At 58.3% G+C, this 19,792-nt stretch overlaps 1 protein-coding gene across 6 annotated transcripts in view; it reads right to left on the bottom strand.

The window, feature by feature from the left end:
• Aatk (apoptosis associated tyrosine kinase) overlaps window positions 1–16,861 on the bottom strand; it is a 35,125-nt gene extending 18,264 nt beyond the window's left edge. For 2 of the 6 annotated variants that reach the window (XM_063242291.1, XM_063242290.1), the window contains exon 1: window positions 16,672–16,861. In XM_063242291.1, the coding sequence (XP_063098361.1) occupies window positions 16,672–16,753 (82 nt within the window). In that variant the 5' untranslated portion in view covers window positions 16,754–16,861. Of the gene's footprint in view, window positions 1–16,483; window positions 16,503–16,671 lie in introns of those variants that run through there. The other 4 variants (XM_013147146.3, XM_013147145.3, XM_063242293.1 and 1 more) reach the window with 3 other exon arrangements.
• Window positions 16,862–19,792: the final 2,931 nt, after the last annotated feature.

Genomic DNA, 19,792 nt, shown 5'->3' on the forward strand with positions numbered 1-19,792 from the left:
AGGGATGGGGGAGCTCCATGTGCTCCGCCCAGCTGCGGCTAACCCTGATGGCAGCAGGTACCCCAGGGTTCCGCTAGGTAACTGCTGTGCCAGTCCAGCCCCACCGGGGTCTTGGCCTCTACCACTATTTCTGTGCACCTGCTCTGCACTCTGTGGTTCAGGCCCATGATTCTGTCACTATGGGCCCCTGAGCCCTGTCCCTCACTGCAGGATGGAAGGCCAGGGACTCCAGGAGCTGCCGTCAGCCCCCTCTAAAGACACCCTGGGAGGGGCAGCAAGTCCTAGGACTTGACGGGATCAGGGGCTTCTGTCCAGGGACTGGCGGACCAAGTGTGGCCACGTGTGGCTCTAGAAAGGCGTTGCCAGGAGTGGAATAGGGAGCCTGCCCAGAATTTGGCCCCATTGGCCCCCAGGGCACTTGGTGCTGGGGTCCTGCCCCACTCTGCCTGTCTGGGTGCCCCCTGGGTGCTGCTGTGTACTGACCTGTAGGTAATGGGGCATCTGGCCATAGGGGCGAGTGACTACCTGCCACCCTCCACAGCGTGGCAGGGACAGTTCCAGGTCGATGGTGCTACCTGGGCCCCATCAGGCAGGAAGTCCCTGCCAAACTGGGAGGGAGCAGGTAAGACAGAGGTTGACATTTCAGGGCAGCCTGGGGTGGAGGAGCAACTCTGCTACCCTAGCCCTGTGGTGGTGAGGCTGGCTTTGGGGTCACCAGGGTAGTTGGTGGAGCACACTCCTAGGGATGTCTGGGTAGGTCAAGGAAGTGTAGCCTTAGGGGTTTTTTTATTCATTTACTTATTTTTTAGTTTTTTGAGAGGATTTTTGTGGATTTTTTTGTTTTGTTGGGTTTTTCATTTGGGGGGATGTTTTCATTTTTGTTTTATTTTGTTTTGAGACAGGGTCTTACTGTGTAGTTCAGGTTGGCTTCAAACTCACAGCAATCCTCCTGCCTCAGCCTCCCAGCTGCTGAGATTACAGATATGCACAACCACACCAGGCTATTTTTGAATTTTAAAACAGGGTCTATTATGCAGTTCAGACTGGCCTTGAACTCACTATTTAGCTCAGGCTGACCTCGAACTCATGGTGATTCTCTTGCCTCAGTCTCCTGAGTGCTGGGATTAAAGGCGTGTGCCACCCCATCCAACATGGCTTTAGGGTTTATGTCTAATCCTTCTGCCCCTTCCTCTCTGGCGCTGTTCCCCTCCTGTGCTTCCCAGCCCCCACAAACTGAACAGTTCTGCTCCACTAGCCCCTTTCAACTTGATGGCTCTGCCTGAGAGTCAGGTGACCATGGCCTGAACACCCAGAAATCATAAGCCAAATGGAACTTTTCCTTTAAATGGTGACTACAGGGTCCAGCAGCTGAAACTCTGACTACCACAGGCCCTGAGCCCCAGCATCTCCATCTGGAAGCAGGGTTCTTTCCCCACGGTGTTGCCTAGTTCATACAGTGAACAACAGAGAGATGTCCCCCTCCCACATCAGCCAGGGATGGCACCCATGACTCCCCCACCAGAAGACCTTGTCCCCTCATCTGTGCTCTATGCTTGTGCTGAGCCTGAGCCATGTGTGGGGTGACCACACAGCCCAAGGCACTCGCCACACTGTGTGAGGAGGAGCTAGACACATGAGCTGGGCCATCTGCTGTGGCCCACACCATCAGACCCTGTGAACTCAGCCCCTAACACTGAGCTCCCCAGAGTGGCTCAGGAGAGTGACAGGTCCCTGGCCCCCTTCCCACGTGGGGCCGCTGGTAAACAGCTGAGGGGATGCTGCCCACCACGGACAGGCACCAGCCCTAGACCATCCCAGTGGCCTTGAGCTTTACCTGCCACCACTTTGAGACCTCCAGTACACAGGTCCTGGCTGTCTGGTCTGCTGAGAGACTCAAGGGGCTGGACACAGCCACTTCCTGACCCTCAGGGCCAGGTGCCTCTCCATGTACCCCTAGATGACAGGGTGGCGTGGAACATGGAACCCTCATGGCCTGCTCCACTCCAGCTCGAGCTCCTGGAGCCAGCCCCACCTCCCAGGAAGGCCTTGCCAAGGTCATGAAATTGATCAGTCCTTGGCTCCTGGCCGCCGGGAGGGTTTTGGGAGTGACCTGAGTGAGGCAGAGGTGGCCCAGCTGCCCAAGCCCTGGCCATGCCTCATGTGGCTCCCAGACAGGAGCCTCAGCCCTGCTGAGCACACACTTCCAGGTCACCTGACCTGCTCCGGCTCTACACAGTGGGAACCAGCGCCCTGCCACACAGCCCGCAGTGCCAGCAAGTTCTCCCCTGGGGCCTGATCCACTTCCCCAGGCTCCACCTGCGTCTGCTGCTGGCTGCCTGTGCACAGGCACAGCCTCTGCACACTCACAGCCTCCACGCACAAGCACAGCCTCCACACACTCACAGCCCCTGCACACCCACATCCTCAGCATGTCAGCCCAGAATTAGTGCCCCACACCCCACAAGAGCAGGACTGTGTCCTGCCAGGCTCTAGGCAAAGAGGGAAAGGCTAGGCTCCCTCTCTCACTGCCCCTTCCTGTCACCCTCCTGAGCCTCTCACTGCACCGGAATTCGGGTTCGTACAGCCTGCTCCCTGTTGCGCTGATCTACATGGCCCAGGATGCCAAGGGGCCCCAGAGCATGGTCTGGGCTTGAGGCACTGGCCTTTCTGGCCCCACAGAGGCACAAGGAATGCCAAGCCCAGGAACCATGGACACACTGCCCAAGCTGGGCCAAATCTCAGGGCAGCCAGTACATGGGTGAGGGGCAGCTGGGATCTCAGTGCCCCTACCCCTGCTGGGCCCTTCAGGAAGACTATTGCCCAATATATATACCCGTCTAATGATGCAGGGCTCACTCTCCTTCTCCTTTTTCGCTTTCTTTCTTTCTTTTCCCAGTATTGAGAATTTTCTTCAAGGGCTTCACACTGAGCTATGTTCCCAGTCCTTTGGTAATTTTTTTTCCAAGATAAAGTCTTGCTAAGGTGTCCACGCTGGGCTGGAACTTGCAATCCTCCTGCCTCAGCCTCCCAGAGTGCTGAGATTACAGGTATGCACCAGGTTCTCATTTGTCTTCGGTGGCACAAAAAGTCAAGGTTCCTTTGCACAGACCCAGCCTGGCCCACACTAAACTTGCCCCAAACTGCCCATAAGTGAACAAGAAAGAGTAAGCAACATTGCATGCAGGAGTTTGGGGCTCGAAGGGTGAGGCTCCTGTACCCAGACCCCTTTGTAGCACTGTGTTCAGGACTGGAGAGAGGGTGGGCTTAAGCCTGTGGATGGACCCTGTGCTCAGTCTCCAGCAGGGGTGGATGCAAGGGGTGTGTGTGGGCCTGGGTGGGCGCTAGCGGAGATGGGCAGGGGCCTCCCAGAGACCAAGGGGCAAGGGCTGACCCCCACACTCAGTGCAACCTAAGTTGCATCTCAGGCCAAGACAGTCTCACTCTCTTGATCAAGCTTTTGTTTTATCTGACAATTTGTGGGTCCAGGACACTCATTTACTCCCACTGTTCCCTGCCCACGAAGTAGGGCTTCTCCAACAGAGCCCTGGACAGGTAGGGGCCAACATGTGGGAAGGGAGGGGCAGAGCACAGAGCCCACTCCTCCTGCGAATGCAGCAAAGCCCACAGAGCCACCCCACCACGTGGCCTGGCTGGCAGGGATCTGCGTACCAGGAAGGCAGCCAGCAGGCTCAAGAGGCCAGGCCTGGCTTCCCCGCTGGTGTCCAGGTTGCTCCAGTGCATCCTAAGAGAAAACAGGTAACCAGCAGGGGCTTGTTTTGGTTTTGTGTGGTGGTTGAGGTTGAATCCAGAGCTGTGTGTCAGCTGTAGACAGCACCGTATCACTGGGCGACTCTGCAGCACAGTGTCATCCTGGGTGGAGATGGCAATAGAAGGAATAAAAGATTTTTTAAAAAGATGAGAGATCTAGGCCGGGGATTTAGCTCAGTGGCTTAAGTGCCTCCCTGGCAAGAGCAAGGTTGTGAGTTCAATCCCTGGTACCAAAAAAAAAAAAAGGGAGATCTGGCTATGAGAAATAAAAAATCTGGTATGATCAATAAAAGCCTCAAACTAAAGGCACACAGCACTAGGAAGAATACAGACATCACCTGCAAAACCAGGACTTTAATACCCCAAAGCACGAAGGAGAAAACCACGTGATACCACTCACAGTGAGGAAATATCAATGTCCACCCCCTCCAAAGATGTCGACAGCTTTGGTCATAATTTTAAAACGCTTATTTTTTGCCATCCTGGAGACTGAGCCGAGGGCCTTCACACCAGAGCTACATCTCTCGCTCCTCTTTAATTTTTATACTGAGACAGGGTCTCATGTTGCCCAGGTTGGGCCAGAACTTACCATCCTCCTGCCTCAGCCTCCCAGAGTGCTGAGATTACAGGCGGGCATGCCACATCCACCGTCCATGCAGCAGGAGTTTTTAATGACAGCAGGAAAGCAGAGTTGCTGCCTGGGCTCTCTGGCCGGTGCTAAGTGGTACAGCCTCAGAGCCCAGCCTGCCCTATGGTCAGCTAAGGCCCCACTGAGGATTTCAAGCTAAGAAACCACCAGGGACACGGAAACGAAGGGCAAAAGTGGATGAAAAATTGTGTAAGTCAAGGCCACAACCACAAAAACCTTCCCACGCAAATCGAGTCACTGCAGCGGTGTTTATGGAGAAGAAAGTACTCTAAATATTTAACAATGAGAGGTCCTCAAATAAAAACAGCAGATGATTTGTTAAAAAACAATGTAAAAGAATTTTAAAAGATGTCTTAAATAATTGGAGAAAGCCAGGTGTGATGGCACATGCCTGTAATCCCAGCACTCCAGAGGCTGAGGCAGGAGAATCGCTGAGTTTGAGAGCAGCCTGGGCTACAAAATGAGTTCAAGGTGCTCCTATGACCCTATCTTAACAAGAAAAAAAAAAAAAGAGAGAAAAGAAAGGAAAAGAAAAAAAATAATCAGGGAGATGATAACACCAGAATGTCACACGGATTAAGAGCAGAGGGTGCACGGGAGGCATCTGGCCCCGGGGCACCTGTGGCGCTGGCTGGGGTCAGGGTTGGCCATGAACACCGGCGCCTCTGCAGCTCAGAACTTCTCTAAAATGCGTCCAAATTCCTGAATACAGAGATGCGCATCGGTCTACACTGATTTACCTCAATAAAGCCAAACCCAAGGGCAGAATACGGACTGCAAATACCGGCCACGACAATGTCGGAAAAGGTAAAGCTGGAAACCTGGGAGCCATGAATGGCGATTTCCTTGGCTGCAGAAACCACCTAACCACCTAGGTTTCATCCCACGGTGTCTTCCATGCTGCGCTAAGAAGGGGAGGAGCGTGCATTTTATTTCAGCACCCCCAGACCTCATGCAGTCCTGCCTTTCTCTAAAGAACCTCAAGGCCAGGTTCCACCCTGGGGTCTCGGATCCTGGGGTCTCAGATCCTGGAGTCTCCACTGGTCCTGTCTGCCTGGGCTGATGGCCTCTCCTGGAACACGGGTCCCACTGGCCATCTCCTCTGCTTCCAGAACATTCTTACAGCCCTGTGGTCCCCGTTTGCTCGAGCCCTGCAACCACGGACCTCTTGGGTCCCTAGAGTGGTCCGGCAGGGCGCCCCATGTCCCCAGACTTGCGCAGAGCTGTTGTCCCCGATGCCCCACTGCCCAGAGGTGTCTCAGCTCACCACTTCCTTAGCAATGCTCGATATTTGTTTCACTAGTTCTTGAGGGTCAGGCTGTTCTCCCCATCCTGCACACAGCACCTCATCCCCTGGCACCCTGGAGAGGCTGAGGCACCTGCCAGGGTACCCCTGGGGGTAGGCCTGCCTGTCCACTCCCCCTGTCTTTCTTTTCTTTTCCTTTCCTTGCTTTTGTTTGTGGTAGCAGGGTTGACCCCAAGCCTTTCATATCAAGCCACATCCCCAGCCCCCTTTAATTCTTACCTTTTTTTTTTTTTTTTTTTTTTTTGCGGTACCAGGGATTGAACTCACGACCTCGTGCTTGCCAGGCAGGCGCTTATGCCACTGAGCTAAATCTCCAGCCCTACTTCTTACTTTGAGACAAGTCACTTCACAAAGCCACCCCAAATCTTCTGGAATGAGAGCCACATCCCAGCAGGTGGCTGTCTTGGAGACCCCTTCCAGGGACCCCATCTAGTTTCCAAGCCCAAGGGCCTATCCTGTAGCCCCTGGGGAGATGAGGCATGGGCAGGCTGGGCCCCTGAGCACCTCCTGGCACCAGTCCCACCCCTGCCACCCACCCACCTGATGATGCAAATGGGATCTGGGCAGGAAGGAACTCATGCAACCGAGATGGGGCCCCTACAGCTGGGAAACCAAGACAGCCAGCCCCACAAGGGTGCCAGGCCAGGGCCACCCCTCCCCAAGCATCTGCTGCAGAGGTCTCCTCCAGCTGCTGGCTGGAGTATGCAGCAGGGTTCTGGGGCTCCTGGGGCAGGGGAGGAAGAGAGATGCCTTGTCCCCCAGAAGGCATCTGAGGACAGCAGAGCTGTGGGACTGTCAGGGCTTTCTGGAAAAGGTTTACCCAAGCCTGGACATGGAGAAGCGAATTTCCCAAGCAGGGACACAGCACCCTGTCCAGGTGGAGAATGGAAGCCCTGTCTGGTGCCACCTGGTAACCCTCAAGAGCCCAGCCTCTCTGGCCAGCTGTCACTTGGACCTGTCTCTCCAGTCTCACAGGACAGAAGCCACATCCAGAGGTGCCCCACCCACACTAGCTGGTACTTCCTGCCAGCCCTCAGTCCCACAGGCAGGGCACAGAGGGCCACGCTACCCACCTCTGAGGTCCAGGAAGGGGGCAGCCAAATCCCATTGACTCTCAAGCCGGGAGAGGTGAGCATGACCCCCAGAGGCCCAGGCATAACACTGCCCACCCCAGCTCCTTCCTAGCTTCCCCAGCCACAAGGGCACCCAACAGACTCCCTCAAGAGAGCTGAATGTGGATGTCCCATGGCTGAGAAGTGGCCACAGCCATTCTGCCAAGGGTGGTGTAACCCTCAGGGCCAAGGCCAGCCTACCACTCGCAGCCACCAGGCCTTGGACAGATTGCTCAGTTCAGGCCTCCTCCTCTCTTCCAAACAACTGGAACACCTTGCTGGCCACCACCAAGGTGGCCAGGGTAGGGCTGCAGGCACAGTAATCCATAGGTCAGCCCCTTGGCAGGTGGACCACAGCAGGGGAGGCCACAGGTAGCCAAGGCACCCTGAATCCAGCTCCGGAGGGCAGCGAACGGCAGGTGAGAGTGGTGTTGGCCTCCTCTCTGTCCTCAGTGTGGACTGGGAAATAAAAGGTCACCAGTACCCAGAAGCCTAAAAGCGGGGGAACCGGAGGCTCCCAGGTAAGCCACGCACATTCCCAATTCTCACACTGGGGCCTTACGCACATAGGCGCCCACATGGACACACACGTGCCTGCCTAAGGGCCATGCGTGCAACCGTATGTACACACTTGTGCATGGACACATGAACACGTGCAAGCGTGTCTATCCTCCCACCATTCGTATGCTTACACACAAGTGCATACACATCCTCATGTGTGCATTTCTCACAAGGAGAGCCATGTGTTCACCTGTGCACACCATCCTCACACCGCCTCCGCCCCCACGATCCTGGAGCACACAGAGGCCACTCTTGTGGGAGCACCAGCCCTGGATGCCCTGTGTCTGCTCTCTATGCAGGGACCCCGTGGGACTCTCCAGAACTCTCCTAAGACCCCGGAACCTACCTGGCTTGCCCCTCAACAGGCCGGACTGAAATCAACACGCAACACCTGAAAGGCTCAGGGAGGAAAGGAAGTCCTGCCAGAGTGACACCTGCTGGTGACAAGTCTGTTGTAACACACAAGTCCAGCACAAAGTCCCTCGACAGCCCCTGCTCTCCCTGGCAACCTACGCCCACCCCAAGGCAGGCCTTCAAAAGGGGTGGGTGCCCAGGATGTCCCTGTGCCCATGAGGAGGTGAGGTGCAGGTCACACAGGGTCCTCACTGGTCTGTCCTAGGGCTGGTCCCTGTGCTGCACACTGTCCTCTCTGCCCAGATATCACCCCACCTCAGCCTCCTGACACACTGCCCTCAACTCCTAGGCCCAGCCTGACACCACCAAACACCAGAACAGTGGACGCCCTGAGGCTCAGCCCTGCCGCAGGGCCCAGCCGGACCAGGGTGCATGGTGGCTGGAATTATTTTTACTCAGGACTTCTGGGCTGCCTGTCATGGAAGGAACGTGATACATCAGTTCTGGCTCTTGAGCAGCTGTGCCCACTCAGGGCCCCTTGAATGGAGAAGGGGGTGGACAGAGCCTCAGAAGTCTCGCAGCCACGGAATGGCTGGGGCAGGGCCCAGACCAGGTGCAGCTGCAGGTGTGGGCAGCTCCGTGCCCGTGGCCAGGGAGGGGCAGGTTGGATGGGACTAGCACAGCTGAGAACTGGCACAGCACCACCCACCCTGCTGATTATCCCTCTTAGGAATGGCTGTTGGCTGATTCCAGGTGACTTCAGGACGATCAAGCCACCTGCACCCAGGGGTGTGCCTGGCGGTGCTCGGCATCCTAGGAGCTGGGGAGAGACGGGGGACGCACCTCCCCAGGTGTAAGTACGCCTGCCACCACAGTTGACTTGGTATCCCCTGCCATACCCATCGCCAGGCAGGACAAGGCTGCTGGGAAGCCGACAAGCAGCGAGCCTGAGGACACACATGTCTGACAGGATCCACCCAGCATATACCAGGGCTTCCGCCAGAGCAACAAGCAGGCTCAGGTACCATTCACAGAGGGGACTGGCCACAAGGCCACCAGATGCCTAGAAAGGTGCTCAGGGCCTCTGGCAATCAGGAGGCTAGGATTAGGCGATGGCGCTCACCTGGCACAGAAAAGGTTTCAGGATGGGTTCAGGTCTCCGAGAGACCCTCTGAGGGCCCGAGACTGTGACACACCACATCACCAGGCCCTGGCCAAGAGGTGCCCACACATTAAATAGCACAGGGCAGTGTGACCAGAAACCACGGGACCTGCCGGCAGGAGCATCCGGGAGGGCTGACTGCAGGTGGGAAGCAGATCTCGTGGGTGCCAGGGCAGCATCAGCCAGGGAAGGAGTGGTGGCTAACAGGCATGGGGCTTTAATGAAGAGGATAAAAACACTCCAAAGTCGACAGTAGCCATGGTCACACAACTTCATGACACCACTAAAAGCATGGCCTCTATACTAACTGGATAACCTGCAGGGTGCGCAAATTAAACCTCGTGGCAGGTAAGGGAGACGGGAGGCAGGCCTCACCTTGTGGGACAGCCCAAATCCACACAGACTGAATTCTCACCCGAGAAGGAGCAAGTGAGTCATCACCATGCCTGGCAGTGCAGTGGCCCAGAAGCTATGACAGGGCCGGGGCCAAGGAGGCTGCCAGGGCTGGGAGCATGATCCACCCAGCGGAGGCAAATCCACTAAGACACCAGCACCTTTGCCAGGGGCCATGTTCAATGAGAAGCTGGGAGCTCAAGGAAAGGCCGCTCAGGCCAGGGCCAAGGACCACGGATGGCTCGAGGCAGCAGGCACAGAGAAAACCCAACGGGACAGGAGCCCCAAAGCCACCACATGCCTCTACCAGGTGACGGCCCACCAGGATGCCTTCCTGGCCTGGCCACTGGCTGGCAGGTCACACTGAACAGCAGCAACCAGGAAAAGGAACTGAGTTACCATGCTAAGGGAACCCAGGCCCCTTGCTCAAAATGTGAAGAATGTCAAGCCGGCAAGGCAGGACCTAAAGCCAGAGGGGCCCAACTGCCTGCGGACTCAACAGAGGACTCGCCCTCCCCACTGTCCTGCTGGTCACCAGGGATGACTTCAGGGCACAGCTGTGGGACCAAGCGCCCCACCCTGGCCTGGCAGGCAGGTCCTGTCCACCTTGAGTTTTTTTTTTTCTTTTTCATTTTTATCGGTACCAGGGATCGAACTCACGATCGCCTGCTTGCAAGGCAGGTGCTTATGCCGCTGAGCTAAACCCCCAGCCTGCCACCTTGAGTTTTAAGCCAGCTGCCCAGAACTGCCTAGTGCCAAGTGCCTGAGCAAGAGACCAGGAGGGGCTCCCTAGCAACCTGAGCCAGTGGGTGGAGTTGGATTCCACTCTCTCAGCAGGGAGAAGGTAGAGTCACCCCCCATATCATCAGGGGCCAGGACCAGAAGGCGTGGCCACTCACTAAAATGGTCCCCCTTGGGACCGACTGGGTAAGCTACCCATAACCTAACCTCAGCCACTTGTGACAGGCGACCCCTGCTGCCCAGAACTGCCCCTTAGGGAGGCCTGGCATACTGTGATGTGGCTGTGTCCTCTGGCAGCGTTCTCGATGGCCCAAAGCCAATGTTCCCACTCCCACCCCAGGGTGGCCCCATGCACCCTACCAGCTCTGGTGGCTGCTCCCGTGTGGTTCCAGCTGAAGCTGTGCCCTGCATAACCCCCACCCACCCTTGCCCTGGCACAGAAAGGCAAGGGACGCCGTGTGACACTGCCTATGGTGACATTCTCAGGCAACCGTCCACCCAGACAGGCGGCCTGGGAACTGGCTGCGGCCCCGCGTCCGCTGCCCTCATTTCCTCTGTCAGCTTCCTCTGTGGGGGGCAGGGAGGCCGTGGCTGCTCTCCTGTGGCCACCAGCTCCTCTGTGACAGCCAGGCAGGGCCAGCCAAGGGACCCAGAAGCCAATGGTCCACAGGGAGCAGCACAGGGCTCTCCCTGCCCCAGATGTGGCTCCTGGGCCCACTCCACCCTACCCAGCTGGAGACAAAACAACAGGGCCCAGTGGCCTGGACAGCAGGCCGGGATCCCTGGCAGGTGTCTGCATGAGATGCCACCCAGGTAAGGCCAACTCGGCTTCCATGGGCCCAGCTTTATCCCCAGGATGTTCAAGATGACAGGAAGGGAAATCCAACCCAAGGTCTAGCAGGGGGACTGCTGGGGACACATGGCCAGGGACAGCAGGGACATCTTTTAGGTTTTCCCCACCAATTGGGCCCTCCAGCCAACCTCGATGCTAGAGACCAGGCCAGTGACCACTGTGCACCCAGCCCCAAACAGGGTGGGTCTGGCGGCTGCCACTAGCCCGCACCCCTTCACAGCACAGTCGGGGAGCTGGTGGACTCTGAGGTGGAAACGTCCCACCCAAGGCTACTGCCACCTGCCTGCAGTACATGAAGTTGGGGAAGCCACCACCTCTGGCCCCACGATTTCTCGGTCCAGCTTCCTGGGCCTGCTGACGCAAAGCACCACAAACTGGCAGCTTCAGCCAGACTTCATTCTCTCCGTTCTGGAGGCCAGAAGTCTGAGCTCAGGGATGGGCAGGCCTGTACTCGCTCCAGACTCTAGGGGAGGGTCCTCTCAGCCTCCTCCAGCTCCGGGTTCCAGGTGCCCTTGGCTTGTGGCTGCATCATTCCAGTTTCTGCCTCACATGGCCATTGTTTCAGTTACTTTTCTCCTTGCCACAACAAAGTACCCACCACCCAGAGTTAAAGGAGAAAAGGTTTGCCTAGCTCACAGTTTGTTAGAGATTTCAGTCTGTCAGCTGGCTCCAAGGCAGGGTGGCGTGGCAGGCAAGCATCACAACGGAGAAACAAAGCCTGTGGCACGTGGAAGATAGCAAAACAACAAGGGACCAGACAAGCCTCTTCTGCCCCTGTACTGTACCCAGGCTACCGGGACTCCGGCAATGCCACACCGATCAGTGGACTGATTTAGTAATCACCACCACCCTCGATCCTAGCACTGCACCATGAATCGATCACATACTCTAGATCCGTCACTTCTGAAAAAGCCCTGCCTGTGGCCACATGAGGCTTTGGGGGGACATCTGGACACAAGCCATAATGGCCATCTTCCTATGTGTGGTCTGTGTCCCCTTACACGGATCCTGGTCACTGGATTTAGGGTACCCCTTCCTCAGTGTGACCTCATCTTAACTAATTATCTCGAAGGCCCTATTTCTGTTGCACAGAAAGGCATGAACCTCTAATCCCAGCACTCTGGGAGGTTGAGGCAGAACCATCTTGAGCTCGAGTCCCTCCTAGACAGCCTAGTGACTCACTGTCACTAGATGATTGCAAAGGCCCTATGTGCCATCCCCAGTGCCACAAAAGGAAAAGACACTGATTCCAAACAGGGACCCTCATTGAAGTTCTGGGTGGGTCTGAACCTGGGTGACACCACTCAAACTCCCACAACCTCAGGGGGCACCTGGGGCACAGGGAGGAGCCCTCATGTCCAAGGGAGAAGGCTGCCCTGGCCACAGGTGAGATGCAGGGACATGAGTGGGGCAGGGTGGCCTTGCCGTGGTAAGGCCCCGCTCCCTCAGGTACAGCACACAAGCCAGAGCTGCCAAGCCCACGGGACAGAGAGATGTCAAAAAGGCAAGATACTGTGCATGGTCACGTGGCAGGGTCAGGGCCAGCCTACCCTCTTGCACAAAGCAGAGTGGAGGCGAGGGACAGGGCAGGTATGGAGGGGCCTCTGCACCATGACATGCAAGGTGGCATTTGGGGCACCGACAAAGTCAGGGCTGGCTCGGCCCGCTCCAGGAACTCAGGCCCATGCAAAAGCTGGATCACCAGTGTGCCCAGTTCCAGATCACAAGGCCAGGAAAAGGATCTGCCCCTGGCAGGGACTGAGTTCCACAAGAGCCCCGAGCACGGGCTCTGATTAACCGAAGCCCCAAAGGGCACAGACAGGGGATGGCAGCAGCCCGGGATGAGAGGGTGGCACCAAGGGAGGCCCCACTAGGTGGCAGTGCACTCGGAAGAGCAAGCTCTGTGCCCCATGTCGCACAAGGTGTGCACACAGGTGGGTGAATGTGTTATCACACAGGTAAGTGAATGGTACATGTGCGAGCCACTTGTGCTGCAGGTATACACGTGTGTGTGAACCCACGAGCCTTCTGTGCAGCCACGGAGGTCTGGGGAGGGCATGGGGAGAGCAGAGGTCCCGCAGCCCCATGAGAGAGAGGCATGGCCTGGCTTCCCACGGAACACACTGTGGGGGCTGCGACCTCACACTCACATCATCCATCCCCAGTGTCACAAGCTGGCCAGCAGGGGCCACCTGCTCTGAGACCAGGCTCCATCGAGGACTCCTCCAAGGAGCCCCTCAGCCTGCCCTGTGTCCTCAGGTCCCACAAGGGGCTGATTGTCAGAGGCAGAGCCTCAACAGCCTGGGCTGTAGCCAAGCCCCATGCCCATGGGCTGTGTGTGTGGACTGGGCAGAAGCTTCTGCTCTCCATAGCACGAGGGGCCGCATCTGTAAGCCGGGAACTGAGGCACTCCTGCCCCGATCCCCCTGAGTACAGGTGTCCAAGAGTGCATGGATCCCTAGTTCACATGGTCACTGAGGGCCCCAGGTGTGCCCCACCTGCACACTGAAGGAGGGAGCCACCATCCTGGGGTCACAAAGTGCTCACCCAGAACCCCTGCTTGAGGTGAGGACTTGGGCAGGGGACAGGATGTGAGCCAGAGGCTGGACCTGCAGTGGAGCTGCCACCAACTCCAAGTACCACGGCCTGGCCCAGAGTGACACCTATCCTGGGAACAAGGGGGCCACACACCACTAACCCCTCCAGCACGGACACCACGGCAATTTCCACCTCCCAGGTAAGGACACAGAAGTGCAAGGGAGACAATTAGGAGGGCACTAGGGAGCAAGGGAGGGCAGGAGCCAGCAGCACTCAGCCCCTCGAAGTGCAGGGCAGCCTGGTACCCCACACCCACTGCCGTGCCCAGGACAGCTTCAGAACGCCCACTGCTCACAATGCAGCTGGAGGAAGGAATGCAGCCCTGCTCAGGGCACCGAAAAGAGGGAGCCCCACTCCCTCCAGTCCAGCCTAGCCCCCCAGCCCCCAGGAAGCCACCTATCACCCTGCATTTCCCAGCTCCTACATTCCCTGCCCGCTTAGTTTCCCCAGCGGAAGTTGCACTGGTACAGAGCCGAACTCAGAGAAGGTAACTGGCCCGCTGCAGAGAGGCCACTGGGCCACAACTGCCAAGAATCCCACCATAGCCACCCCTGTCCTGCGTGCCAGGGAAGCAGCGGCACAGCCAGGCCTCAGAGGAGGCAGCACTCCTGGGGCTCACCTGAGCGGTCTGTGCTGCCCAGAAGTGATGTCCAGGGCTGGCCCCCAATACCCCAGAATGGCTGCTGGTGGTAGCAGGCAGCCCCATCTCTTGGACCTGTCCTCCACCTGTGTGATAATGACGGCCTTGCCCCCTAGAAGTCCATCAAGCCCTGTGCCAGAAGAACACTGTGTGGGCAGCGCATGGCCTGGTGGTCAGGACCCTGTGCCTATGCCAGGCCTCCTGAGCAACTCTATAGGCAAATGGGCACCTCCACAGAGGTGAGGGCCTCCCTCCCAGGTCAGCAGCCCCAGTAGGACCCCCCATGGGTGCAAGAGGGAGGCATCGCCTTCCATCTGGGGTGGAAAGGCCAGCAGGCCACCTTGCAGAGCGGAGCCATTGTACCCATGCTGTGCCCCAGAAGGCCACAAACCTCCTCACCCCCCACTTCCACACACCTCCCATCTCCAACAGTTCCACACCTCTGCATGCCTCCACCTCAACACCCCCGACCTCCACTGACCCCACACCTCTCACCCCCCACCCAAGCCACCCTGCTCTACTGCCTCCATACCCGCCCTCATGCACACACAGCCACGCTTGTGCACACTTCTCACCTCCTCAGCTCCACTCACCCCACACTACCACACACCTCTGTGCCTCCAAAACATTGGGCCTGGAACACATCAGGTACTCTCCAAGCATCACATCCCTACCCAGGCCTTGCTGCAGCCACCCTCCCATCTTACAGATGGGAAAACAGAGGCCTAGAGAGGCACAGACAGACAGAGGAACTTCATGGGGTTGGCTAGCTCTGCACACTGGGCCAAGTTAGCGGGGGAAGGGAGGGAACCTCAATTCACCTTCTCCCTAATGTACACGGGGACTGTACAAAGCCCTGGAGGCCCCGGTTTGTGACCCCAGGAGGGCCCTCTGCCCTCTCCACTGCCACCTTTCTGGCTGAGGGACACAGCACACACCTGACACACAGCCCTGGCCGGAGGCCTCCTCCTGCCTTCACACGTCTTTCCTCTCCTCGGTCATTAGCCAGACACGTTATAATTACACTGATCACAGCTGTCAGCACACGTGTGCCAGAGCCGCAAAGAGCTGCAGCTCCTCTTGGCGGGGGAAGGGCCCCTCCTGCCCTGGACAGTCACACCTGCACTCGAGGGCAGCAGAAAGCGGAGGCCGGGGCCAGGCAGAGGAATCCTCCCTCCCAGAGTCAGTCTGACCAGCACCCACTTCCCACCCCACCAACAGTTCCAGGCCACCCACCCCAAGTCTGGACTCGCCTCCCAGGAGCAAGGACCGAGCGCACTGACTAGTGCCTGGGGGCCCAGACCAGACCTCCCGTTGCAGGGGTGCCTGGCCCCACTGCTGCCCTGGCCCTTCCCTGCTCTCAGCCTGGACAGTTACTGCCACTGCCACTGAGTCCTTGGCCTTCCACTGAGAATGGCACTGTTATCCCTGAGCCCCTCAAATCACTCCAGGAAATCATTTTCTCAGCAAGTGACACCCTCAGCTGTAGGATGAACAGACAGAACTCCTGCCAGTTGCTCTTCCCCAGGAACAGATGCCTTCAGACCTGGCCCTGCCCAGGGCACGTCACCATCCACGCTGGCCCCACTCCAGGGAGGGAGACCCAGGAGAGCTGTCACGTGTGCACCAGGCTTTGTTTAGGCTGCACTGGCCCTCTGCCAGAGCCCCAGGGACATGTGGGTGGGACCCTGGGCCCCTAGGTAAGGGTTTCATCCCCCACTCAGGCCAAGCAGGTGTGAGCGCTGGAGAGGGCAGAGGGAAGGAAGCCCACCCTCTGGCAGCACCTAGGGCCTCCAGCTGACCCAGCCCCTCCGCTGCCAGTCTGCCAACACGACCATGCGCCCACTGGTAAACATGCCACCACCAGGCCCACTGCCGGGCGCCGTAAAAGGCCTGGCCTGGGTCCTATGCAGCTGGCTTGACAGTGCCCCACTGGGCTTACCTACCATCCGGGGTCCTAGCACCTGAGGCCCATCCGGAGGCCCCTACAAGGTGGGCACTGTCCTGGGGACCAGCTCTGACTCCCACTTCCCCCCACAGGCTGCTGGGGGTCTGGGCAGGGATCCCTGGAAACAGCCCCAGGCCTGAAAAAGAGCCTCCCACACAAGGCTGTGGACAGGCAGGAGGCCACAGCAGGCCTGGGCCCCAGCCGCAGACGCCCCTACCCTTTCCCAAGGGCCGGAGTCCTGGCAACCTCCTCAGCCGCGCACTGGGGTCCAACACAGGCCCTCGCAGACCGTGGCACCTGCGCCAGGAGGCATCCCGAAGACCCAGGGGCCCCGGACTGCTGCCTGCGGGCAGCTGGAGGCCCCAGATGCACCTGGTCGGGCCCCAACACCTGCCCACCTCTGAAGAGCTTAGGGGTCCTGCCGTGCTGTCGTCCTTTGCGCGGGCTCAGGCTCGGGGTGGAGGAAGGGTTAATTCCCATGCAAAACGGTACCCCCAGCGCTGGGCGGCAGCAGCTGGTCCGCAGTGGGGGACGGGCGGGGGTCAGCTGCAGCGAGGAGCCGGCCGGGGCTCCCGCGCGGACTCACCAGGGTCGAAGTGCGAGCTGAAGGCAAAGCTTGGGTTGAAGAAGGAGGACGACATGGCCAGGGCCAGCAGCGCGCCAAGCATCCCGGGCAGGCGCTGCCTCAGAGCGCCCACGGCCCGGGCCCGCGCCGCGGCATCGCCCAGCGGCCGCCGCAGGTGCGGAGCTCGCGGCCCCCGCGCCCAGCGCCCCCAGCCACCGCCGCAGAGCGGGCACCAGCGGGGGCGGCGACAGACGAGGCGCCTCCGCCCGCCGCCGTGGCGCCGCGGGGCTCTGGCTGGTGCAGTCCGAAAACACGCGGGAGCGCGCGGGGCGGGGGGCGGGGGGGTGACGGAGCCCCAAGGCACGGAGGCTGGGGGGATGGGGGCGCGGAGGCGGGGACCGGCCTGGGGGAGCTCGGGGAGGGGTACTGAGGGGGGAGACGGGGACGTGGAGATGAAGCGGGGTGCGGAGGCCAAGGACACAGAGGCTTGTAGGGGGGTCGTAGAAAAGCTAGGGATGGGGGCACGAACGCAGGGGAACACGGAGTCAGGGGACACCAAAGCCAGAGGACGCGGAGGCCCAGAGGGCGCACGATGTAGACTGGTGTAAGGGTCACGGAAGCCCACGGGAAGCGGAGTCGCGGGGTGGGGGGCTGCACAAGCCTAGGGGGCTCGGCAGCGCTGGCGTGGCTTGTAGGCGTCGCAGATGGCCAGGGTCTGGCCCTCTGCGTGCCCACTGGGCGGCGCTTGTGCTGTGGGGCGGGAGGGGGGTTATTTTTGCACAAGCTGCCTGTACCTGTGCCGCGCTGCGACACCAGCGGCAGCCCTGGAGACGTGCTACGCCACCCCCACCCGCAACGAACTTCACTGGAGCACAGACTGCCATACCCCGCAGTGTGTACCCCTCAGTCCCTCTGTGAACTCCTCATCCTTCCACCCCACCCGCAGCGCCATCTTGCAGGGCCACCCTGGAGGTCTTAAAGTACTTGGAAACTTGTCAAGCTGGGGAGGGGGCACTCATTCCAGGTCCATTTGCAAAACCCCTTGGGGAGCCCAGCTGAAAGGCAGGGAGCAGGGGGGTGTCTGTCCCACAGGGCCCTAAGGGCTTAGAGAAAAGAATTCCAGGGACAAGGACAGAGTGCTCTGGGTCGGCAGCCTGGGGGAGGGGGTGCTATCTTGTGCTCCCCACACACAGGCAAAGCAAGAGACCCCACCTTGCCCTCTGGAACCTTAGGAACCCCCTGCTATGGGCAGCCAAGCCTCATCCACCCTAAGCCTGTGTCAGGCCAGGTGTCCAGAACATCCTTCCTGGCCCTGCTGGCATGGTCACCTCTCTCAGCGGCTTTGCCCCTGTGAACAAGGGGCCATGCTGGTGAAACGTCATGGAGAATTTGCCCCCAGAGGGAGTCACAGGTCATCATCCACTGTGTCTATTTTCTCTAGGGGCCCTGGAGGGTCACAGGTCCCTGGGGAACAAGAATGGATCCTGCCCTGAGACAGGCTTCCAAGATGGCCCCTGAGGGCTGTGGCCCAGGAATGTGAGGGACCAGGGCTAGGTCCCCAGGGTCAGCACTGCAGCCCCTGGCCTGCCCACCTAGAGAATGGCCAGGGCACCTGGCCTTGGGCAGTGTGGATAACTGGTACATAGAGCTGGTGCTGGTTTGGAGCTGGGTGAGGTCTTTGTCCAGATTGCCAGGGCCTGTAGTGACCCACTCCAGTGGCCGGGGCCCAGCGGCAGCTCCCAGGAGGGTTGGGGGCTCAGGTTTCCCGAGTCCCGGTGAACAGGGCAGACAGAAGGGGGCAACTAATGACAGTGGGCCCAAGTACTGGCCTGTGCGAATCACAGGCCAGGGTCATCGAGCACCTCTAAGTGAAAGACCCTAAAGAAGAACCCTATTCTGTCACCTAATATTAGGGAGGACACAGTCCCACAGGGTCCTTGGAGGTCCTTCAGTGACGATAGCCAGGAACAGCAGCTAAAGGATCCAGTGTCAAAGGATACTGTTAAGTCTTGTCCCACCCACAGAGACGCCTTTCCTTGAAGGAGCTGACACGGGGCCAGCCTGGCGCAGAGGGAGTTGCCAGTCCAAGAGGTAGCACAAGAGACTCTGGAAGGAAATACTGGGGTGTATGGAGGGTGTGGGAACATAATGGGAGCCTTGGAGAATTAGAGGGTTGGGGGGGGTGGCTTGACTCCGATGAGTATAAGGCAGGCAGGATCCACCTGAGCAAAACTTCAGTGACACCAAAAAACTCAGTAATTGTAAACCTGGCATGGTGGTACACACCTGTGGTCCCAGAACTTGGGAAGTAGAGGCAAAAGGATTGCCAGGAGTTTGAGGCCAGCCCAGGTGACATAGTGAGTTCAAGTTCAGCCTGAACTGCATAGAGAGACCCTGTCTCAACCTCCTCCCAAGAAAAATTCAGTAACTGTGTCCATCTGCAGACGAACTGGCCCAGGTCTGCCAAGCACCATTAGGGCCCATAGACAGGATGAAGGCGCTGATGTGAGCTGCAGCCTGGAGAATCTGGGCATCTCAGTGCTTGGGAAGAAGCCTTCACAAAAGCTTCCCTCACAAAAGGCCACAGGGTGCATGATCCTATTTCCATGAAACGTGCAGAAGAGCCAAATCCAGAGACACAAAGTAGGCTGGTGGTTGCCAGAATCCTGGGCCCCAGGGGGCAATGGGGCGTGTTGGCAGAGCTGCTTTTTGGGTGATGAAAATGTTCTGGAATTAGAAAGAAGTGATGGTTAAAAACCAAAAAAAAGGCTGGTCCGATTGCAGTGGGTTATCAGAACTTATTAACATTAGTGTCACTAAAGTTGGTATACCACCACCACCACTGCTAAATTTGACTGGCTTCAAAAAAAAAGGGCTGGGGATTTAGTTCAGCAGATAAATGCCTGCCTGGCAAGTGCAAGATTGTGAGTTGGATCCCAGACTGGAAAAAAGAAAAAAAAAATCAAAAACATGCCACTGAATTGATTGATCTGGGCATGGTGGCATGTACCTATAGTCCAGAGCTCAAGGCTGAGGCAGGAGGATTTCAGGTGGCCAGGAATTCACAACCAACCTGGACAACACAGTGAGGCCCTACCTCAAACACACACACACACACACACACACACACACACACACACAC

Source organism: Cavia porcellus, unplaced genomic scaffold (assembly GCF_034190915.1).
Source record: "Cavia porcellus strain 051 isolate PalLab524CR breed Dunkin Hartley unplaced genomic scaffold, mCavPor4.1 scaffold_32, whole genome shotgun sequence".
Classification (NCBI taxonomy): domain Eukaryota; kingdom Metazoa; phylum Chordata; class Mammalia; order Rodentia; family Caviidae; genus Cavia; species Cavia porcellus.